The following is a 19,876-nucleotide window of genomic DNA, read 5'->3' as shown; positions in this document are numbered from 1 at the left end:
GGAAGAATCCGCCATCGCCCGACGACAAGGAAGAAGAACCTAAAGTTCCACTGAATCCCGATGGGGTTTTTTTTTTTTTTTTTTACATTAAAACCTTGTTTTTTTATATGGGGCCACTGACCACCAATGGGTATTTTTTTAACTGTATGGGGGGGGGTGGCCACCATTGTTTTTTTATTTTCTATGGGGGCCCCTGACCAGCAATGTTTTAAAAACTTTTATGTGGGTCCCTGGCGCCAATAGTTTTTTTAACTTATAGGGGGGCCCTGAGCACCGCTGATGTGAGGACTTTTTACTGTGCTGTGGGCAGGACCAGTGGGCTCACACAACTTTGCTGTAAGGGGCCCCATGACTTCTAATGGCCGCTCTGTGTAGAGACTTCAACTAATAGAATTGCCAGTCAAGAGTCTGACCCACTCTGGGCACAAAGAATGGCTTCTAACCTCAAGCCAATAGGAACGACCCACTCCGGCCATGTGACCCCTGATAACTGTCCACTTACATTGACCATATCTACTAATGACATATGGGGTGAGTGACAGTTTGTACGTCGAATCACACACACACAAATATATAGATATATAAACACACACACAACAATGTAACAGGATCGGTAGGAAACCCAAGGGGTGTGTTTAGGTGGGCGGGTTTACTACGATGACTGAGGTGGGCGTGGTGATGCCAGAGTCGGTGGGTGGGGTCGTGACGTCAGTGCAGAGGCAGCGCGAGGTGCATTGTGGTAGAATCCGCAGCAGCCGGGACCGGCGGGAGGGACTGAGGGGCGCGTCTCGGAGAGAATCAGCGACCCCTCCCCTTTGGTACCCAAAGCCCCGGGAGGAGCATGAACCCCAGCCGGGAACCGCGGTAAGAAAAGGAACTGAGGGTTGGGTGTAGGGACTGATGGAGGTACCAACTGTGATAGTGTTGGGGGGGGAATGCACCAAGTCACATTGCTGCTGGGGGACGAGATATTTGTGTAGTGGCTCCTTGTGTGACTGACAGGCCTTTTATCTCTCTGTGACTGGGACTTGTATGTGACTATTGGAGGAAACTGTGTGACACTGATGTGTGTGTGTGTGTGTGTGTGATACTGATGTGTGTGTGTGTGATACTGATGTGTGTGTGACACTGATGTGTGTGTGATACTGATGTGTGTGTGTGTGTGACACTGATGTGTGTGTGTGTGATACTGATGTGTGTGTGTGTGTGTGACACTGATGTGTGTGTGATACTGATGTGTGTGTGTGTGTGACACTGATGTGTGTGTGTGATACTGATGTGTGTGTGTGTGTGACACTGATATGTGTGTGTGATACTGATGTGTGTGTGTGACACTGATGTGTGTGTGATACTGATGTGTGTGTGTGTGTGATACTGATGTGTGTGTGTGTGTGATACTGATGTGTGTGTGTGTGTGTGACACTGATGTGTGTGTGTGTGACACTGATGTGTGTGTGTGATACTGATATGTGTGATACTGATGTGTGTGTGTGTGTGATACTGATGTGTGTGATACTGATGTGTGTGTGTGTGATACTGATGTGTGTGTGTGTGACACTGATGTGTGTGTGTGATATTGATATGTGTGTGTGACACTGATGTGTGTGTGTGATACTGATGTGTGTGATACTGATATGTGTGTGTGTGACACTGATATGTGTGTGTGATACTGATATCTGTGTGTGTGTGATACTGATGTGTGTGTATGTGTGTGTGACACTGATGTGTGTGATACTGATGTGTGTGTGTGAGACACTGATGTGTGTCTGTGATACTGATATGTGTGTGTGATACTGATGTGTGTGTGTGATACTGATGTGTGTGTGTGTGTGATACTGATATGTGTGTGTGTGACACTGATATCTGAGTGTGTGTGATACTGATGTGTGTGTGTGACACTGATGTGTGTGTGGGATACTGATGTGTGTGTGTGATACTGATGTGTGTGTGTGAGACACTGTGTGTGTGTGATACTGGTGTGTGTGTGTGTGACACTGATGTGTGTGTGATACTGATGTGTGTGTGTGATACTGATGTGTGTGTGTGAGACACTGATGTGTGTCTGTGATACTGATATGTGTGTGTGATACTGATGTGTGTGTGTGATACTGATATCTGTGTGTGTGTGATACTGATGTGTGTGTATGTGTGTGTGACACTGATGTGTGTGATACTGATGTGTGTGTGTGTGTGTGATACTGATGTGTGTGTGTGATACTGATATGTGTGTGTGTGACACTGATATCTGAGTGTGTGTGATACTGATGTGTGTGTGTGGGATACTGATGTGTGTGAGACACTGTGTGTGTGTGTGATACTGATGTGTGTGTGTGTGTGTGTGTGACACTGATGTGTGTGTGTGTGACACTGATGTGTGTGTGTGTGTGTGATACTGATGTGTGTGTGTGATACTGATGTGTGTGTGTGTGATACTGATGTGTGTGTGTGTGATACTGATGTGTGTGTGTGATACTGATGTGTGTGTGTGATACTGATGTGTGTGTGTGTGTGAGACACTGATGTGTGTGTGATACTGATGTGTGTGTGTGTGTGTGATACTGATGTGTGTGTGTGTGATACTGATGTGTGTGTGTGTGTGTGTGTGTGTGTGTGTGTGTGTGTGGTACTGATGTGTGTGGTACTGATGTGTGTGGTACTGATGTCTGTTTGTGATACTGATATGTGTGTGTGTGATACTGATATGTGTGTGTGATACTGGTGTGTGTGTGTGTGATACTGATGTGTGTGTGATACTGATGTATGTGTGTGTGTGATACTGGTGTGTGTGTGTGTGTGTGTGTGTGCGTGCGTGATACTGATGTGTGTGTGATACTGATGTGTGTGTGATACTGATGTGTGTGTGTGTGTGATACTGATGTGTGTGTGTGATACTGATGTGTGTGTGTGATACTGATGTGTGTGTGTGATACTGATGTGTGTGTGTGATACTGATGTGTGTGTGTGATACTGATGTGTGTGTGTGTGATACTGATGTGTGTGTGGGATACTGATGTGTGTGTGTGTGATACTGATGTGTGTGTGTGACACTGATGTGTGTGTGTGATACTGATGTGTGTGTGTGTGTGAGACACTGATGTGTGTGTGATACTGATGTGTGTGTGTGATACTGATGTGTGTGTGTGTGTGATACTGATGTGTGTGGTACTGATGTGTGTGGTACTGATGTCTGTTTGTGATACTGATATGTGTGTGTGTGATACTGATATGTGTGTGTGATACTGGTGTGTGTGTGTGATACTGATGTGTGTGTGATACTGATGTATGTGTGTGTGTGATACTGGTGTGTGTGTGTGTGTGCGTGCGTGCGTGATACTGATGTGTGTGTGATACTGATGTGTGTGTGATACTGATGTGTGTGTGATACTGATGTGTGTGTGTGATACTGATGTGTGTGTGTGATACTGATGTGTGTGTGTGACACTGATGTGTGTGTGTGTGACACTGATTTGGGTGTGTGTGATACTGATGTGTGTGTGTGTGTGTGTGTGTGGTACTGATGTGTGTGGTACTGATGTCTGTTTGTGATACTGATATGTGTGTGTGTGATACTGATATGTGTGTGTGTGATACTGATGTGTGTGTGTGATACTGATGTGTGTGTGTGATACTGATATGTGTGTGTGATACTGGTGTGTGTGTGTGTGATACTGATGTGTGTGTGATACTGATGTATGTGTGTGTGTGATACTGGTGTGTGTGTGTGTGTGCGTGCGTGCGTGCGTGATACTGATGTGTGTGTGATACTGGTGTGTGTGTGTGTGATACTGATGTGTGTGTGATACTGATGTGTGTGTGATACTGATGTGTGTGTGTGTGTGATACTGATGTGTGTGTGATGCTGATGTGTGTGTGTGATACTGATGTGTGTGTGTGATACTGATGTGTGTGTGTGATACTGATGTGTGTGTGTGATACTGATGTGTGTGTGTGTGATACTGATGTGTGTGTGTGATACTGATGTGTGTGTGATACTGATATCACAGTATCATGCGTGTGATACTGATGTGCGTGTTATACTGATGTGTGTGTTATACTAATGTGTGTGATACTGATAGAGGCCACTATAGTCATACTGGGGGGCTCATGTGTCACATTGCTAGGGGGCTTGTGTGCTTCAGTATTGGGGGATTCCATGTCTATTGCTGTTTTGTGCATCATCACGCCTGGTACTGCTGACATGTACAAATGTGCTGCTACTATTGGACTGTTCTATCTACTGCTGCTGCTTGTGGCCACAGAATACACCGTTGTGGCTATTACAGCTGACACTGCCTATATGATACTTCCACCCTACATCTTATACATATCCTTCCTACTACCTGTGCTCATAGAGGTCAAAATGTGTAAATCTTCCCTTGCAGCTGCCCATTTCTAGCATAGGACTATGGGCACAGCAGGTTCTGTTCTGTTCGACTCTGGGCCCAACTACATGTAGTTCCTGTAGCTGACCAACAACTCAGTGTGGCTTTTCCTACTGAACTATTGGGTCTATAATCCATTTGTCTGTTATTCTCTACCCAGCGTGTGGGCAATTTATGGGCCCAGCTTGAAGGCCAGTTAGGGGGAGATTTGGGGTGAGTGCTTATTTGTGCCCTGGGTACCCCTGGAACTATAGCAGGGTGACTGTTACCCCAATGTTTCTATATATCTGTAACCTTATGAGCTAAGGGGACCCAGCCTGAAGGTAAGTTAGGGGGAGATTTGGAGTGAGTGCTTATTTGTACCCCTGTAACTATAGCTGGGTGGCTGTTACCGCAATGTTTCTATATATCTGTAATAGGGATGCACCGAATCCAGTATTTTGGATTTGGCCGAACCCCCGAATCCTTCATGAAAGATTTGTCCGAATACCGAACCGAATCCTAATTTGCATATGCAAATTAGGGGTGGGAAGGGAGAACATGTTTTACTTCCTTGTTTTCTGACAAAAAGTCACGCGATTTCCCTCCCCGCCCCTAATTTGCATATGCAAATTAGGATTAGGATTCGGCTGGGCAGAAGGATTCCTGCTGAAAAGGGCCGAATCCTGGATTCGGTGCATCCCTAATCTGTAACCTTGTTATGAGCTAAGGGGGCCCAGCCTGAAGGTCAGTTAGGGGGAGATTTGGGGTGAGTGCTTATTTGTACCCTGGGTATCCCTGGAGCTATAGCAGGGTTATTGAAGTGTTAAACTTGTTGCTGGGAGATCAAGATCAGCAATATGGTAGCAACTGCCATGTATTCGAGAAGATACCATGGGACAATACACTTTATGTTGGTCTCTCCAAATTTTGATCTGTGAGTTAGTAGGGAGGACCAGAATTTAAGAAGAAAACCTTTTTATCAACTTTAGGTGCCCTGGAGAGGGCTCCCTGCAAAGCCGCACCTCCCACAACTCGCATGAGTATTATTAAAATGCCTAGTGGAGTCGAGGATGATTTTTGGGGCTAGAGGTCAGGACCAGATCAGCTTCAACTGCAACTTCTTCTGGTTGCCAGTGAACTGGTAAAAGAATGTCTATGGACTAGAGTGATGGCTGTATACCCTGCTGTACTACTGTGTATTTTATTAACAATTATGGGGCAGTATTGGGGTTTACATGTAGTAGTGGTGGTGTTTGAAGGGATAAGATCTCAGCAGGAGTCCAAAGGTAACTGAGAGTTTGGAGAGTGGGCCAGAACTGAGGGGTTGGAGAGAACTTCAGTCCATTAAACACCATCAGCAGTGAATTTGGGTGGAACTAAACAATAAATAAGTGATACGGTAGGAGCCCCCCCAATCCTGACCAGTAGTATTTAGGAAATGCACACTATCCATTGCCCTTTAAACCATTTCCCATGGGGCAGCAACTGGAGTTAAGTGAAAGTTTTAATAGGGAAATGTACCTCATTTTTAATTTGGTCTCACATTTACATTATTTTACTATATGTTTTATTCTGGCAGAGTAGCCGTATTTATCTTCATGTTTATTCATATAAGTGAGAGCTGCAGTGTTTGCTCTGGGGAGTAACTTCATCCACTGTGAATATAATGCTCCGATTTCCCATGTAGTAGGTTTGACCCATCTGTGCTACTTTATACTTTATCAGCAGGTACAGCAAAAAGGACAGTGTTAAGGTTCCACATTGGAGCGGTTAAGGAGGGGTAGGCCCTGTTATCTTTTGATATAATTCTGACTCTTCCAGTCATAATGACATTGTCAACAGGAAGGCTCTAGAAAAAGTCACAGTCAAAAGGAAAACCTTGAGGAAAAAAATAGGAAAAAACGGTTTCAGAGCCTTGTCTAAGACTGACACCAAACCACTGGCTGGGCTGGATTAGATTTAGGGAAATTTCATGCAGCTGTAAATCTTTATATTTTGTATCATGGACAGCACCATTCGCGGGTTTCTTTTCTTTAAAATGCCTTTATTTGAAACATGGGCTCTGACCCAATCTGCAACGTTTCAGGCCGCCACTGGTCTTTTAATGGTGGTCTGAAACGTTGCCGATTGTTTGGGTCAGAGCCCATGTCTCAATAAAGGCATTTTAAAGAAAAGAAACCCGTGAATGGTGCTGTCCGTGATACAAAATTTGCGGAAACTGTTGGACGTGCGCCAGATTGAAGCAATTTAGAGGGCGCAAGTGCTGACTAAAGAACCGGTTGAGCTGTTAATCTTTATTCCAGTGGTTTATCTTTATGCATACAATTGCCTGTAAAGGCACACATATCCATAAAATATCCATAAAATAGCATTTAGGGATCTTCAGAACCATGGAACAACATATAGGGGTCTCAGAACCATGGAACAACATACACAGGTCTTCAGAAGCATGGAACAACATATAGGGTTATTTAGAACCATGGAACAACATATAGGGGTCTTTAGAACCATGGAACAACATATACGGGTCTTCAGAACCATGGAACAACATATAGGGGTCTTTAGAACCATGGAACAACATATACGGGTCTTCAGAAGCATGGAACAACATATAGGGGTATTTAGAACCATGGAACAACATATAGGGGTATTTAGAACCATGGAACAACATACACAGGTCTTCAGAAGCATGGAACAACATATAGGGGTATTTAGAACCATGGAACAACATATAGGGGTCTTTAGAACTATGGAACAACATATACGGGTCTTCAGAAGCATGGAACAACATATAGGGGTATTTAGAACCATGGAACAACATATAGGGGTCTTTAGAACCATGGAACAACATATAGGGGTATTTAGAACCACGGAACAACATCTAGGAATCGTCAGAACTGCGGAACAACATCTAGGGATCTTTAGAATCATGGAACAAAATGTAAGGATCTAAAGGGGTTGTTCACCGTTCAAACACTTTTTTCAGTTCAGTTGTTTTCAGATTGTTCCCCAGAACTTTTTTTCAATCACTTTCCATTATTTATTTTTTACTGTTTTTCCAAAACCTAAGTTTAAAGTTGAATATTCCTGTCTCTGGTGTTTGAGTCTAGCACAGGGGTCAGCAACCTTTACTATCAAAAGCGCCATTTTTCCCCCTCTTCCAGTGGAGTCACAAAACATAACACAGCTTATAAACTTTTAAAAGTTTTAACCTTTTTTTTTAATTTTAACAGTTACAACAACAGAATACAAACAAAAGTGCATCGTGCATGTGTTGGCCTACTTTAAAATAAATGAAACACTGAATAGCCCTATTAAATGTTAGTGTTCTCATCTGTTTAAAGGCGAGGGCTATAGACGTCATTAAAATATGCGTCACATCTATGTCTATAGCCCTCGCACCTGCTGCAGCTGGACTCTGGAGGCTTCTCTCATGTCTCTGGAGGCTTCTCTCATGTCTCTGGAGGCTTCTCTCATGTCTTGAGTGTGCGACCACGGTAAGGATCATGATGAATCATCTTGCTGCAACTCGTCTTGCCTGTCACTCCTGGGACGTCTATACAGCCCTCGCACCTGCATTGGCTTCCTGATTGTGTGACTGCTGTAAGCTAAACGTTAGCTTACCGCGGTCGCACATTCAAGACGCAGCCAGCAGGTACGAGGGCTGTATAGACGACATTGCAGACCGAGCCACAGCAAGGAGGATGAAGAGCTGCATGAGGCTCCGGAGCCGCGGGTTGCCTTCTCCTGGTAGCAGTTTAGTAATTTAGGTGCAGATTCTGAACTGTTACAATTTTTAGTTGATACATTTCTCAGCAGCATCTCTGGAGTATTAGTAACTATTGTATCAATTCTAACAGCTGCCTGTAATGAAACCTAGAGATTCTGCTCAGCGGGGACAGAAAAGAAATGTATCAACTAAATGTATCAATTTAGAACAGTTAAAGAGTTGGCGACCGCCCTCGCAGAGTTGCTGTAGAAGGTGAAAAAAGACACTTTGCACTTCAATATTAGAAAAACGGCGACACATAGAAAATAGAAAGTAATTGGAAAAAGTAGTTATTTCTAGTGATCTATCGGAAAACAACTAGTTGTTTGAAGGTGAACAACCCCTTTAAGAACCATGGAATAACTTCTAGGGAGCTTTGGAACCATGGAACATTTAGGGTTCTTCAGTACTGGTGAACAGCAACTAGGAATCTTCAGAACCATAGCGAGACATCTAGGGAACTTCAAGGAGAAGGATTGTTTAAATTTAAGTAAGCTTTATCAGAAAGGTCTATATAAATACACCAGTAAATGCTGCTCTGAGTCCTCTGTCCAATGAAACACTGCATTTCTTTCCTTCTATTGTGTACACACTGGTTTCTGTATCAGACTTTCTGTTTTCAGCTTAAACCTCCAGGGCTAGGGCTTGATATACAATAATTATGTATTGTGGGCCCTAGTGAGACGCTTGACCTGTGTTTCCCATGAACCTATCTCCTTATACTCAGTCAGTCCATCTTTCTATTTAGCAGACCTATGTTTTACTCTTTAAAACCCATAAATGTACTTTGCTTATTACTTACAGTATATCAGTAAGTAGCTTGTGGGATGTATAAATCCTGTACAGCAGACGAGCACTATTAGTATCAGTAGGTGCCTTCATCCTGGAGATACTGAGTTTGATGAGCCTTGGGTAAGTCCAGACTGAAGCTGGTCACTCGTTCTGTTACCTTCTAGGCTCTTCAGAGGTTGGATAAAACTTGTATCCATGTATGGAAGCTTGAGTAATGAGGTATTTGTATTGAGATGTAAACCAAGCCCTTGTTTTGGTGCTTCATTTATTGCATAACTTTGGCTCGAATCCATAGAGAGCTCCTAATCCACATAAGCACTGAAGCATTGTGTTCTGAGCAAACGTGGCTCTTCAGCGCTTGGACAGGGCAACCGCTGTGGTGAAAACATCATCATTCTTGTCCACAGGCTCTTAGCTGAAATCACCCCCCTCCATAAGGTCTCCACAGATTTCAGACTCCAACAGGAGTCGAAATGGTGAGAACATGGGTAACGTCTGGCATGTTTGGTATCTTGCATCTTCTCTCTGATATTTACAAAGCTGGCGCTTTAGGTGCCCAGTCAGCTCTACTCAGTGCATGCTGAGGCTTCATATACTGACCCATTGGCTGTCCAAGGACTTGGGAGCTTGTGGGCAACACTAATGGTGGTGGTTTTATAGAGTTTTCAGAGAGAAAAAAACAGCAGTGCTTGAGTAGTTATGAAGGGGTTATATGGTCAGCATGTAGCAGTGGACTCAGGGGTACTAGGATGTTGCAGGGAGAGGTACATTATTTACTTACAGATAGGAATACTTGAAGAAAATGTCCCCGATAGTGAAAACCTAAGGAATTGGCAGAGCCAGGCCAATTAATTTTGTGGTCTAAGGTAATACTGTTTGACCTAGAGACCCCCTTACTCTCTCCCAACACAACCATTCCCTACCACTTGGTCTTGTCAGCAAACATTCAACTTACCTCCACACACACACACACACACTCTACATGTCATAAACCAGCCCCCCCCCTTTAGTCTGCACGCATACTCCCGACTTCTTGCTCTATCCCTCTGCTGACTCCTCCTACTTTATTGTGCTCCCCACCAGCGGTGCCCAAGGCATGTGCCTCTACTGCCTACCCTTAGTTCTGCTCTTTGCATTGGGGAGCAGAAGTATTTTCTGGAGGATAGTGCCCCCCTATTGGTACTGGATATTGGTGCCATCTATAACATGCACCTACAAGGGAGCAGAGTTACTCACTGGAGGATAATGGGCCTATAGAAGAGTCCTTAGAAACTGGAGAGCAGTCTTAATCACTGAAGTTGAGCACTCATATGTTGAAACAATCACTTAGTAGGGATTAGAGTTACTCACTGGAGTATAGTGTACCTTTAGACATAGGTTGTATAAGTAACTAGGAGTTATAGATATTGGGTATGTTATTGTGAAAGGGGTTTAGTGAGGGGTATATTAATTCCTAGTTGTTGTAGGTGAATAATATGTTGGGTTGAAGGAATAATAGAAAAGGGTATGTTGGGGTGAAGGATTAGTAGGAAGGGGGGTTGGTTACTTGTAGTTATAGGGAAGGGTATGTTGGGGTGAAGGATATATATGGGGTTATGTAATGAAATACACTACATTTGCCCAGATGCAGTATCCCACAGCAACCAATCAACCAATAGCATTTACTGGTTACCTGTTTAAAAGCAAACAGCTTATTAGTTGCTGTGGGATACCCACCTGGGTGCATATGGGGGGGTGGTAGAGTACATTTGTAATGAAAAGCATGTGTGACCTATAGAAGGGGTATGTATTTTGGGGGGTATATATATAAATATGTTACTTTATTTCCAGGCTAGTTATGTAATGGCTTCTGTACTCAGCTTGGTGCCACACTGTGCCAAACGTACAATAGTCCTACTTGGCTACCGTTTGCCTTGCCTGTTCTGTATGTCTGGGCCTATTTGTAGCACTGCAGGCAACCTGGGCATATGTGATGCACCGTCTCCTCCAATAGAAGGGTGCGCATGATGGAAAAGAACTTTGCGCCCTTGCATGTATGACTGTCACTCCATCAGGCACACAAGCGACAAGGATCAGCACTGAGAAAAACCCGCCCATTGGGGAGTTACTCACTGGAGGATAGTGCCCCCCTTAGGAAACACCCACTTACTGGGGTGTGGGGTTACATAATATAGAATAATGCCCCCCATAGAGAAACACCCACCTATTGGGGTGCAGAATTACATAATGGAGGATAGTGCCCCCCCCCAAGAGAAACACCCACCCATTGCAGAGCAGAATTACATACTGGAGGATAGTGCCACCCATTGGTAAACACCCACCCATTGCAGAGCAGAGTTACTCACTGGAGGATAGTGCCACCCATAGAGAAACACCCACCCATTGTAGAGCAGAGTTACTCACTGGAGGATAGTGCCACCCATAGAGAAACACCCACCCATTGTAGAGCAGAGTTACTCACTGGAGGATAGTGCCACCCATAGAGAAACACCCACCCATTGTAGAGCAGAGTTACTCACTGGAGGATAGTGCCACCCATAGAGAAACACCCACCCATTGTAGAGCAGAGTTACTCACTGGAGGATAGTGCCACCCATAGAGAAACACCCATACATTGTGGAACAAAGTTACTTACTGGAGGATAGTGCCACCTATAGAGAAACACCCACCCATTGTGGAGCAGAGTTACTCACTGGAGGATCATGCCCCCAGCAGCATGGTAGTTACCCCATGGAAGCATAATGTCCCCCCTATAATTTGCATTTGTTCTTATTAGATGAAGCACAAAGTCTCTCTGGGGCAGGTGTCTCAGAATATGAGGTTGGTGCTGCCCGTTGCTTGTGTCTCTGCCATCTGTCTGTCTGTGCATGTGATGTGCATGTCTGTCCATGTATTCCTGTGTCTCACCTCATCTGTCTTGTCTTCTTCTCCCGCGTGTACCTGGATATCTGCCCACCCCAGTCCAGCCACGGCAAGAAGAGCACAGTAAGGAAGGGGGGGCGCATGTTTTGGTTACTTTTGTGCAAGATTTTGTTGTTACCACACACCTTGGCTTTCTCTGGTTTTACCACTGCTATTTATGAGTTTAGACCTCCATTCTCTTTCTAGCCCATACCCAGGAAACCTGGCAGTGTACATCTATGTTTATTGTGTTACCCCTCTCTATTTGTCTTTTGGGGTTCCTCAAAATTCTGTCTAAGTAACCGTCTTTTTTTTTCCGGAGCTAGCTGATCAGTTCAAATGGCTATGCTGATGTCCCTCTCATCTATCTTTCCCTAGATTCTCCCGCCTACCCCATTTCACCTCTCCCCTAACACACATTACATACTTTACTATACACTATATACCCCTGCCCTCCTCTAGCCTGACATTCCTTCCCTATACACTATATACCCCTGCCCTCCTCTAGCCTGACATTCCTTCCCTATACACTATATACCCCTGCCCTCCTCTAGCCTGACATTCCTTCCCTATACACTATATACCCCTGCCCTCCTCTAGCCTGACATTCCTATACACTATATACCCCTGCCCTCCTCTAGCCTGACATTCCTTCCCTATACACTATATACCCCTGCCCTCCTCTAGCCTGACATTCCTTCCCTATACACTATATACCCCTGCCCTCCTCTAGCCTGACATTCCTTCCCTATATACTATATACCCCTGCCCTCCTCTAGCCTGACATTCCTTCCCTATACACTATATACCCCTGCTCTCCTCTAGCCTGACATTCCTATACACTATATACCCCTGCCCTCCTCTAGCCTGACATTCCTTCCCTATACACTATATACCCCTGCCCTCTTCTAGCCTGACATTCCTTCCCTATACACTATATACCCCTGCCCTCCTCTAGCCTGACATTCCTATACACTATATACCCCTGCCCTCCTCTAGCCTGACATTCCTTCCCTATATACTATATACCCCTGCCCTCCTCTAGTCTGACATTACTTCCCTATATACTATATACCCCTGCCCTCCTCTAGCCTGACATTCCTATACACTATATACCCCTGCCCTCCTCTAGCCTGACATACCTTCCCTATATACTATATACCCCTGCCCTCCTCTAGCCTGACATTCCTTCCCTATATACTATATACCCCTGCCCTCCTCTAGCCTGACATTCCTATACACTATATACCCCTGCCCTCCTCTAGCCTGACATACCTTCCCTATATACTATATACCCCTGCCCTCCTCTAGCCTGACATTCCTTCCCTATATACTATATATCAGTGACCTTTCTAAGTGCAATACTTAATGCTGCATTTCTCACTTTGCTGGCACCTGATTTTGTCCATACCCACTCCTTGTGTCTCATACTCCTCATCCATTAAATTGTAAGCCCCTATGATTTTTTGTTCTGTTTCACACTGTGCTTATTGGTCAGGGCAAAGCTATACAGATGTCATGTCTACATTGTATAAAGGGCTGAAGACACAGTGGAGTGCTAGTTGTCTAATTATGTAATAAACTCCCCATTCCCTGTAAGAAAGAGAAGAGAGTGTTGTTAGAGCAGTTGGGGTGTGGCTACATTATTCAGTGTGTCATCAAAACTTAATGTCCCAAACCTCACCTTTGCACATTATACTAATGCTCTCTGGCTTATTGTGGCATAAATAAGTGCTAATAGTGAGTGTGCAGCTCACAGAGGGCGTGTCTCCAGTATAACCACTAATATTGATTGTTTAACTGTGACTGTGCACATTCTTGCCCATATAGTGATTGTACAGGGCTCATGGGAGAGTCAGTGTAAGGAGTGATAATGAGCACTGCTTTATAAACTCCACCCCCTGGAGTCAGTGTAAGGGGAGATCAACACTGTATTACAAGCCCTGTATAAAAAAATGTGCAGAACTTCTTTTGGATTCAGTTGAATATTAAACTGGAACCAAACCCTCATATTAAAATTGGAGGGGAAAATGTCATCAGTGGTAAAAATGTGTTCATTCAGTTGTTCTTCCTGGAATGATGTACCCACATTTATTCAGGGGCTTTCAGGGCACAGATTAGCCCCTGTGTAAGTGAGAGGAGAAATGGGGTAGAGTAGCAGTATCTAAAAGTTTGGGGACCTGCCCATTAGGATTGGAAGTGTCCTACACAGGAGAACCTGTTCCAGACATGTAGGGCATAATAAAGGTGTTGGTGCCCAGTTTCCTAAAAATACTCCCTGGCCCCCGTTATTTCCATGAAGGGTGAGTCCAGCTCAGGGCAAACTGAGTTGTTATGGTTGGTATGGTGCCCAGCAACCTGTGAAATCTGCCTCTGAGCCCAGACACTGCCTACAAGTGATCCAGGTTAAAGGAACCACCTATCTCTGAACCCAGACACTGCAGGTGCGGAATCCAGAATTAGGAACCGTCTGTCTCTGAGCCTCTGTATGTCTTTGAGCCTAGCTGCTGCCTGCAGGGGATCCAGATTAAAGGAACATCTGTCTCTGAGCTTAGACACTGCAGGTGGGGAATACAGAATTAGAAACTGTCTGTCTCTGAGCGCAGACACTGCAGGTGCGGAATCCAGAATTAGGAACCGTCTGTCTCTGAGCCCAGACACTGCAGGTGCGGAATCCAGAATTAGGAACCGCCTGTCTTTGAGCCTAGCTGTTGCCTGCAGGGGATCCAGATTAAAGGAATATCTGTCTCTAAACACAGACACTGCCTGCAGGGGATCCAGATTAAAGGAATATCTGTCTCTAAACCCAGACACTGCCTGCAGGGGATCCAGATTAAAGGAACCACCTATCTCTGAGTTTAGATACTGCAGATGGGGTATCCAGAATTGGGAACTGTCTGTCTCTGAGCCCAGACACTGCAGGTGGGGGATCCAGAATTAGGAACCGTCTATCTCGGAGCCCAGACACTGCCAGCGGGGGATCCAGAATTAGGAACCATCTGTCTCTGAGCCCAGACACTGCCAGCGGGGGATCCAGAATTAGGAACTGTCTGTCTCTGAACCCAGAAATTGCAGGTGGGGAAACCAGCATTAGGAACCCTCTGTCTCTTAGCCCAGACACTGCTAGCAGGGGATCCAAAAGATGAGAACCGTTACAGAATAAACAAACTTTCTGCTTTTGAGCTCAGACACTACCTGCAGAGAACCCAGAAGATAGGAACCGTCTGTCTCTGAACCCAGACACTGCTGGCAGGGGTACCATAATACAGAAATAGGATCTGTTTCTGTCATTTATTTTGCTTTTGTCTCCTCCAGGCTCATCCAGATACTCATAGCATACTGTATGTGGAACTGAGATCCTCCACTGCAGTGTGAGTCTGAATCATGATGGAAATAACTGGGAACTACAGATGTTCAGTTATATTTCATCTCTGACACAGTGGGTTCTGTTAGGACAAGTTACTATTATTCCTCCCAAGAAGAGCCCTACTATAACTGGTATTCTCTGTGAGGTTCTAGTTTGAGTGTGGTTGTGCTCTACTGTAGAACAAAGCTGATACTCCTTGTGTGATTCCGGATGCAGTCCTGCTTTGGGGTTCTGGGTGCAGTAAAGGAGATCCTTACTGTGGGAATGAGCTGATACTCTCTGTGGGGTTCTGTGTGCAGTTTGGTAGAACCCTATTATAGTGCTGATTTGATGCTCCTTTCTCCCTCTATCTCTACAGGTCAATGTTTCTATACGATCTGGAGCGGGGCGCATCCTTTCGGGGTGGCCCATGCAGTGCTTAGCGGCTGTGATCAAGGACGACGGAAACATGAGTGGTGGAGCAGAGCAGGTGGATATCCTGCCAGTCAGCTATGTCGTCAAGGACCGCTGGAAAGTAGTGAGTGGAAATGTGGCTTCTACTGGTGGCACCATAAACATTAAACTATATCACAGTAGGGTGCTGAAATAGATAGTGCTCTACATTAGCTGCTGCCATACAGAGTGATAACCCCGTGTACTGAATAATCATGTTACTTGCAGCTCAAGAAGATCGGAGGAGGAGGATTTGGGGAAATCTATGAAGCGATAGATCTGCTGACGCGGGAAAACGTCGCACTGAAAGTGGAGTCTGCGCAGCAACCGAAGCAAGTGCTGAAAATGGAGGTGGCAGTGCTGAAAAAACTGCAAGGTCAGAGTGACTATTTTGTACTTGTGTCATAACAACCATTGTGGCCGAACTCTGCTTCGCTATGTCTGTCTCTCTGTGTTTGTTTTTCTGTACAAGCCTATGAATGGGATCATTCTGTAGTGAAAATCAGTGCAGAATCACCAGCTCTTTATTTAATGCAGCGCCTCCTGTGGGTTCAATGATCCTGGCACCCAAAAAACAGATGATGCTCCAAAACAAAATAATTTCTCACTGTCAGCATTTGATATATTGTCTTGACTATTTGCCATTAAATTCACTGATTTACAATTCATCCCATTCTTATTTACATTTTATTCAGTGTCCTAAGTTTTTGGAAGTGGCTTGTATACTGTATTTCTGTCTATCCCTCTCCCCAGCTGAGGGGTTGCTCCTCTCGTTTGCATTTTAAGCAGTGACCTTTCTAGCTCTCCTTATTTATCTCTGCAGGAAAGGATCATGTCTGCAGGTTTATCGGCTGTGGGAGGAATGAGAAGTTTAATTATGTGGTCATGCAGCTTCAGGTAAAAGAGGAGCTATGGGACTCACTGGGCTTACAGTGTGGTGAATGTCATATCAGGGCAGGTGGAGCATTCAGTGATATCAGGGCAGGTGGAGCATTCAGTGATAGGGCAGGTGGAGCATTCAGTGATAGGGTAGGTGGAGCATTCAGTGATATCAGGGCAGGTGGAGCATTCAGTGATATCAGGGCAGGTGGAGCATTCAGTGATATCAGGGCAGGTGGAGCATTCAGTGATATCAAGGCAGGTGGAGCATTCATTAATATCAGGGCAGGTGGAGCATGCAGTAATATCAGGGCAGGTGGAGCATGCAGTAATATCAGGGCAGGTGGAGCATGCAGTAATATCAGGGCAGGTGGAGCATGCAGTAGTATCAGGGCAGGTGGAACATTCAGTAATATCGGGCCAGGTAGAGCATGCAGTAATATCAGGGCAGGTGGAGCATTCAGTGATATCAGGGCAGGTGCAGCATACATTGTATTATCAGGGCAGTTGGAGCAATCTGTGATATCAGAGCAAATGAAGCATTCAGTGATACAGGGCAGATTGAGCATTCAGTGATGCAGAGCAGGTGCAGCAATCTGTGATATCAGAGCAAATGAAGCATTCAGTGATACAGGGCAAATGGAGCTTACATTGTATGTGATATTGGGGCAGGTGGAACATTGAGTGATAGGGCAGTTGTAGCATTCAGTTTATTAGATGTGTGCAATGTTGAAAGATTCAGAATGCTTCACTCTGCTCATGCAAATACATCACTGTAGCTCCTGCCCCAGTGTAGGAAGTTTATTGGCCTGTCCCGTGGGGTATCTGCACCAACAAATCTATGCCATTAAGTGAAAACGTGCTCTGTGCCTTTTTCCTCACAGGGAAGAAACCTGGCAGACCTGCGGCGGAGTCAGCCCCGTGGAACCTTCACCATGAGCACAACCCTCCGTCTGGGCAAACAGATCCTGGAATCCATAGAATCTATTCACTCCGTAGGCTTCCTGCATCGTGACATTAAACCAGTGAGTAGCAGCCTGCCAGGAAGAGGGAGCTACTCCTGGAAAAAAAATCTGAATAACTGGGTTGCTGAGCATTTACTGACTCAGAAGCAGAATTCGTGACATCCCCATAATCAATACCAAGAGCACATGTCATTTGTTGAGAGGAGGAGCTTAGCACAATTTTATAGGAGCCTTCCCTACTATCCGCCAGATGCGCAAAACCACAGGGTGCACTCAATAGCAACTCAGTGACAGCCGTATAATAGGCCACAGACACTTCCTATGAAATCCGCTATTCTCCCATGTTGTTACTTCCTATAAAATCCGCTATTCCCCCCATGTTGTTACTTCCTATAAAATCCGCTATTCCCCCATGTTGTTACTTCCTATAAAAGCTGCTATTCCCCATGTTGCTACTTTCTATAAAATCCGCTATTCCCCCATGTTGCTACTTCCTATAAAATCCGCTATTCCCCCATGTTGCTACTTCCTATAAAATCCGCTATTCCTCCATGTTGCTGCTTCCTATAAAATCCGCTATTCCCCCATGTTGCTACTTCCTATAAAATCCGCTATTCCCCCATGTTGCTACTTCCTATAAAATCTGCTATTCCTCCATGTTGCTGCTTCCTATAAAATCCGCTATTCCCCCATGTTGCTACATCCTATACAATCTGCTATTCCCCCATGTTACTCTGGTGTCACCTGCTGTCTGTTTTGCAGTCTAACTTCGCTATGGGACGGCTGCCATCAACCTACCGTAAATGTTACATGCTGGACTTCGGCCTGGCGCGCCAGTATACCAACACCACGGGGGAAGTGCGCCCGGTGAGTACAGACACATTAGTTATAGCAAAGTGTGGGAAAGGGGGGTCTGGGTAATCATCACCACAGCTCCCAGCAAGTACTGCATTCACTGACCAGCTCCATATTGGATCTATTTATTATGTCCATTGATGGGAAACTGGTGCAGAATTCCTGGAACACCATTTCAGGTGAGTAACCAACTTCTGTCTCAGAGGCTTCGACCAATGTAAAGGAGATGGAGCCAAAATGAATGGACTGAAAATACAAAAAGGCTTCACTCTGGTGCTTCCCAGACCTGCCCTCTTTTATTTAATTTAAATCGTGATGGAAGGTCACTCAAGGCTAACTTGCCATATCCCCATATAGTACTCCTTATAACTCCTCCTATTGCTCTGTGACTCCTTCTGCTGCTTCCCATAACCCACCCTATAACTCTTTCCACTGCTGCTTATATAACCCTCTCTATAGCTCCTCCTATAGCTCCACATAACTCTCCCTATAACCCTTTCCACTGTTCCATATATAACCCTATCTATAGCTCCTCCTATTACTCCATATAACCTTCCCTATAACTAATTATTTCTGTTTCTCCATATAACCCTCCATTAACTCTTCCTATTGCTCCATATAACCCTCTCTATAACTACTTGTATTTCCTTATATAAAACTGCCTATAACTCCTATTAGTACCACCATATAAGACCCTCTTGCTGTTGCTGAATATGCAGCCAAGTGGAATTATTGTTCATTTGCACATTCACATTTATGAGTTATTTCTGTTGTCCCACCATGTTTTGCTTTCTGTTTTTCAGTTTGCTGCGCAGTTTATTTTTGCCGGCGGGGACATGCGCTGTGAGTCTCCATCCTCATCCATTTTCTTTGCCTCTTATTTTGTCTCCTCGTTTGCAACAGTGATGTCTGTACAGTGGGAATGGGTGTCTGGCTAGTGGCACTTTGTGTGGGTGTGTCTGTATGCGTATCCATGTTTGTTTGTATACGTTTATCACTTTGCACGAGTCTATGTGTCAGTATGTGATTGTGAAGTAGAGAGTGAGTGCAGGTATGAGTATATGATTGTGCAGAAGAGTGAGTGTCTGTGAGTATATGATTGGGAAGGAGAGGGTGAGTGTGTGTGTGTGAGTGTATGATTGTAAAGGAGGGAGTGAGTATGTGTGAGTATATGGTTGTGAAGTAGAGAGTGAGTGCAGTTATGAGTATATGATTGTGCAGAAGAGTGAGTGAGTGTGTGAGTATATGATTGGGAAGGGGAGAGTGAGTTTGTATGTGTGTGAGTATATGTCTGTGTTTAGTATTTTGAAGGTGTGTGTGTGTGTGTGGGGGGGAGGGGTATATGATTGTTAAGGAGAGGGTGAGCGTGTGAGAGTGTATGATTGTAAAAGATAGGGTGCGTGTGTGCAAGAATATGTCTGAAGGAGAGGGTAAGTGTGTGTGGTTTGATTGTGAAGGAGAGGGTGAGATTGTGTGAGTGTATGATTGTGAAGGAGGGAGTAAGTGTATGTAAGTGTATGTGAATGTATGATTGTAAAGGAGTGAGCGTGTG

At 44.7% G+C, this 19,876-nt stretch overlaps 1 protein-coding gene across 1 annotated transcript in view; it reads left to right on the top strand.

Annotated features, from left to right (window-relative positions):
- The first annotated feature begins 642 nt into the window (after nucleotides 1-642).
- ttbk1.S (tau tubulin kinase 1 S homeolog) overlaps nucleotides 643-19,876 on the top strand; it is a 41,574-nt gene continuing 22,340 nt past the window's right edge. The window contains exons 1-6 of the mRNA XM_018264854.2: nucleotides 643-864; nucleotides 15,552-15,710; nucleotides 15,854-16,001; nucleotides 16,449-16,522; nucleotides 17,389-17,529; nucleotides 18,232-18,336. Coding sequence (XP_018120343.1) covers nucleotides 658-864; nucleotides 15,552-15,710; nucleotides 15,854-16,001; nucleotides 16,449-16,522; nucleotides 17,389-17,529; nucleotides 18,232-18,336 — 834 coding nt within the window. The 5' untranslated portion in view covers nucleotides 643-657. The remainder of the gene's footprint in view (nucleotides 865-15,551; nucleotides 15,711-15,853; nucleotides 16,002-16,448; nucleotides 16,523-17,388; nucleotides 17,530-18,231; nucleotides 18,337-19,876) is intronic.

The sequence above is a fragment of the Xenopus laevis genome, chromosome 5S (assembly GCF_017654675.1).
Source record: "Xenopus laevis strain J_2021 chromosome 5S, Xenopus_laevis_v10.1, whole genome shotgun sequence".
NCBI lineage: Eukaryota > Metazoa > Chordata > Amphibia > Anura > Pipidae > Xenopus > Xenopus laevis.
The sequence above is the reverse complement of the archived record's forward strand: the minus strand, read 5'-3'. Positions and strand labels throughout refer to the sequence as shown.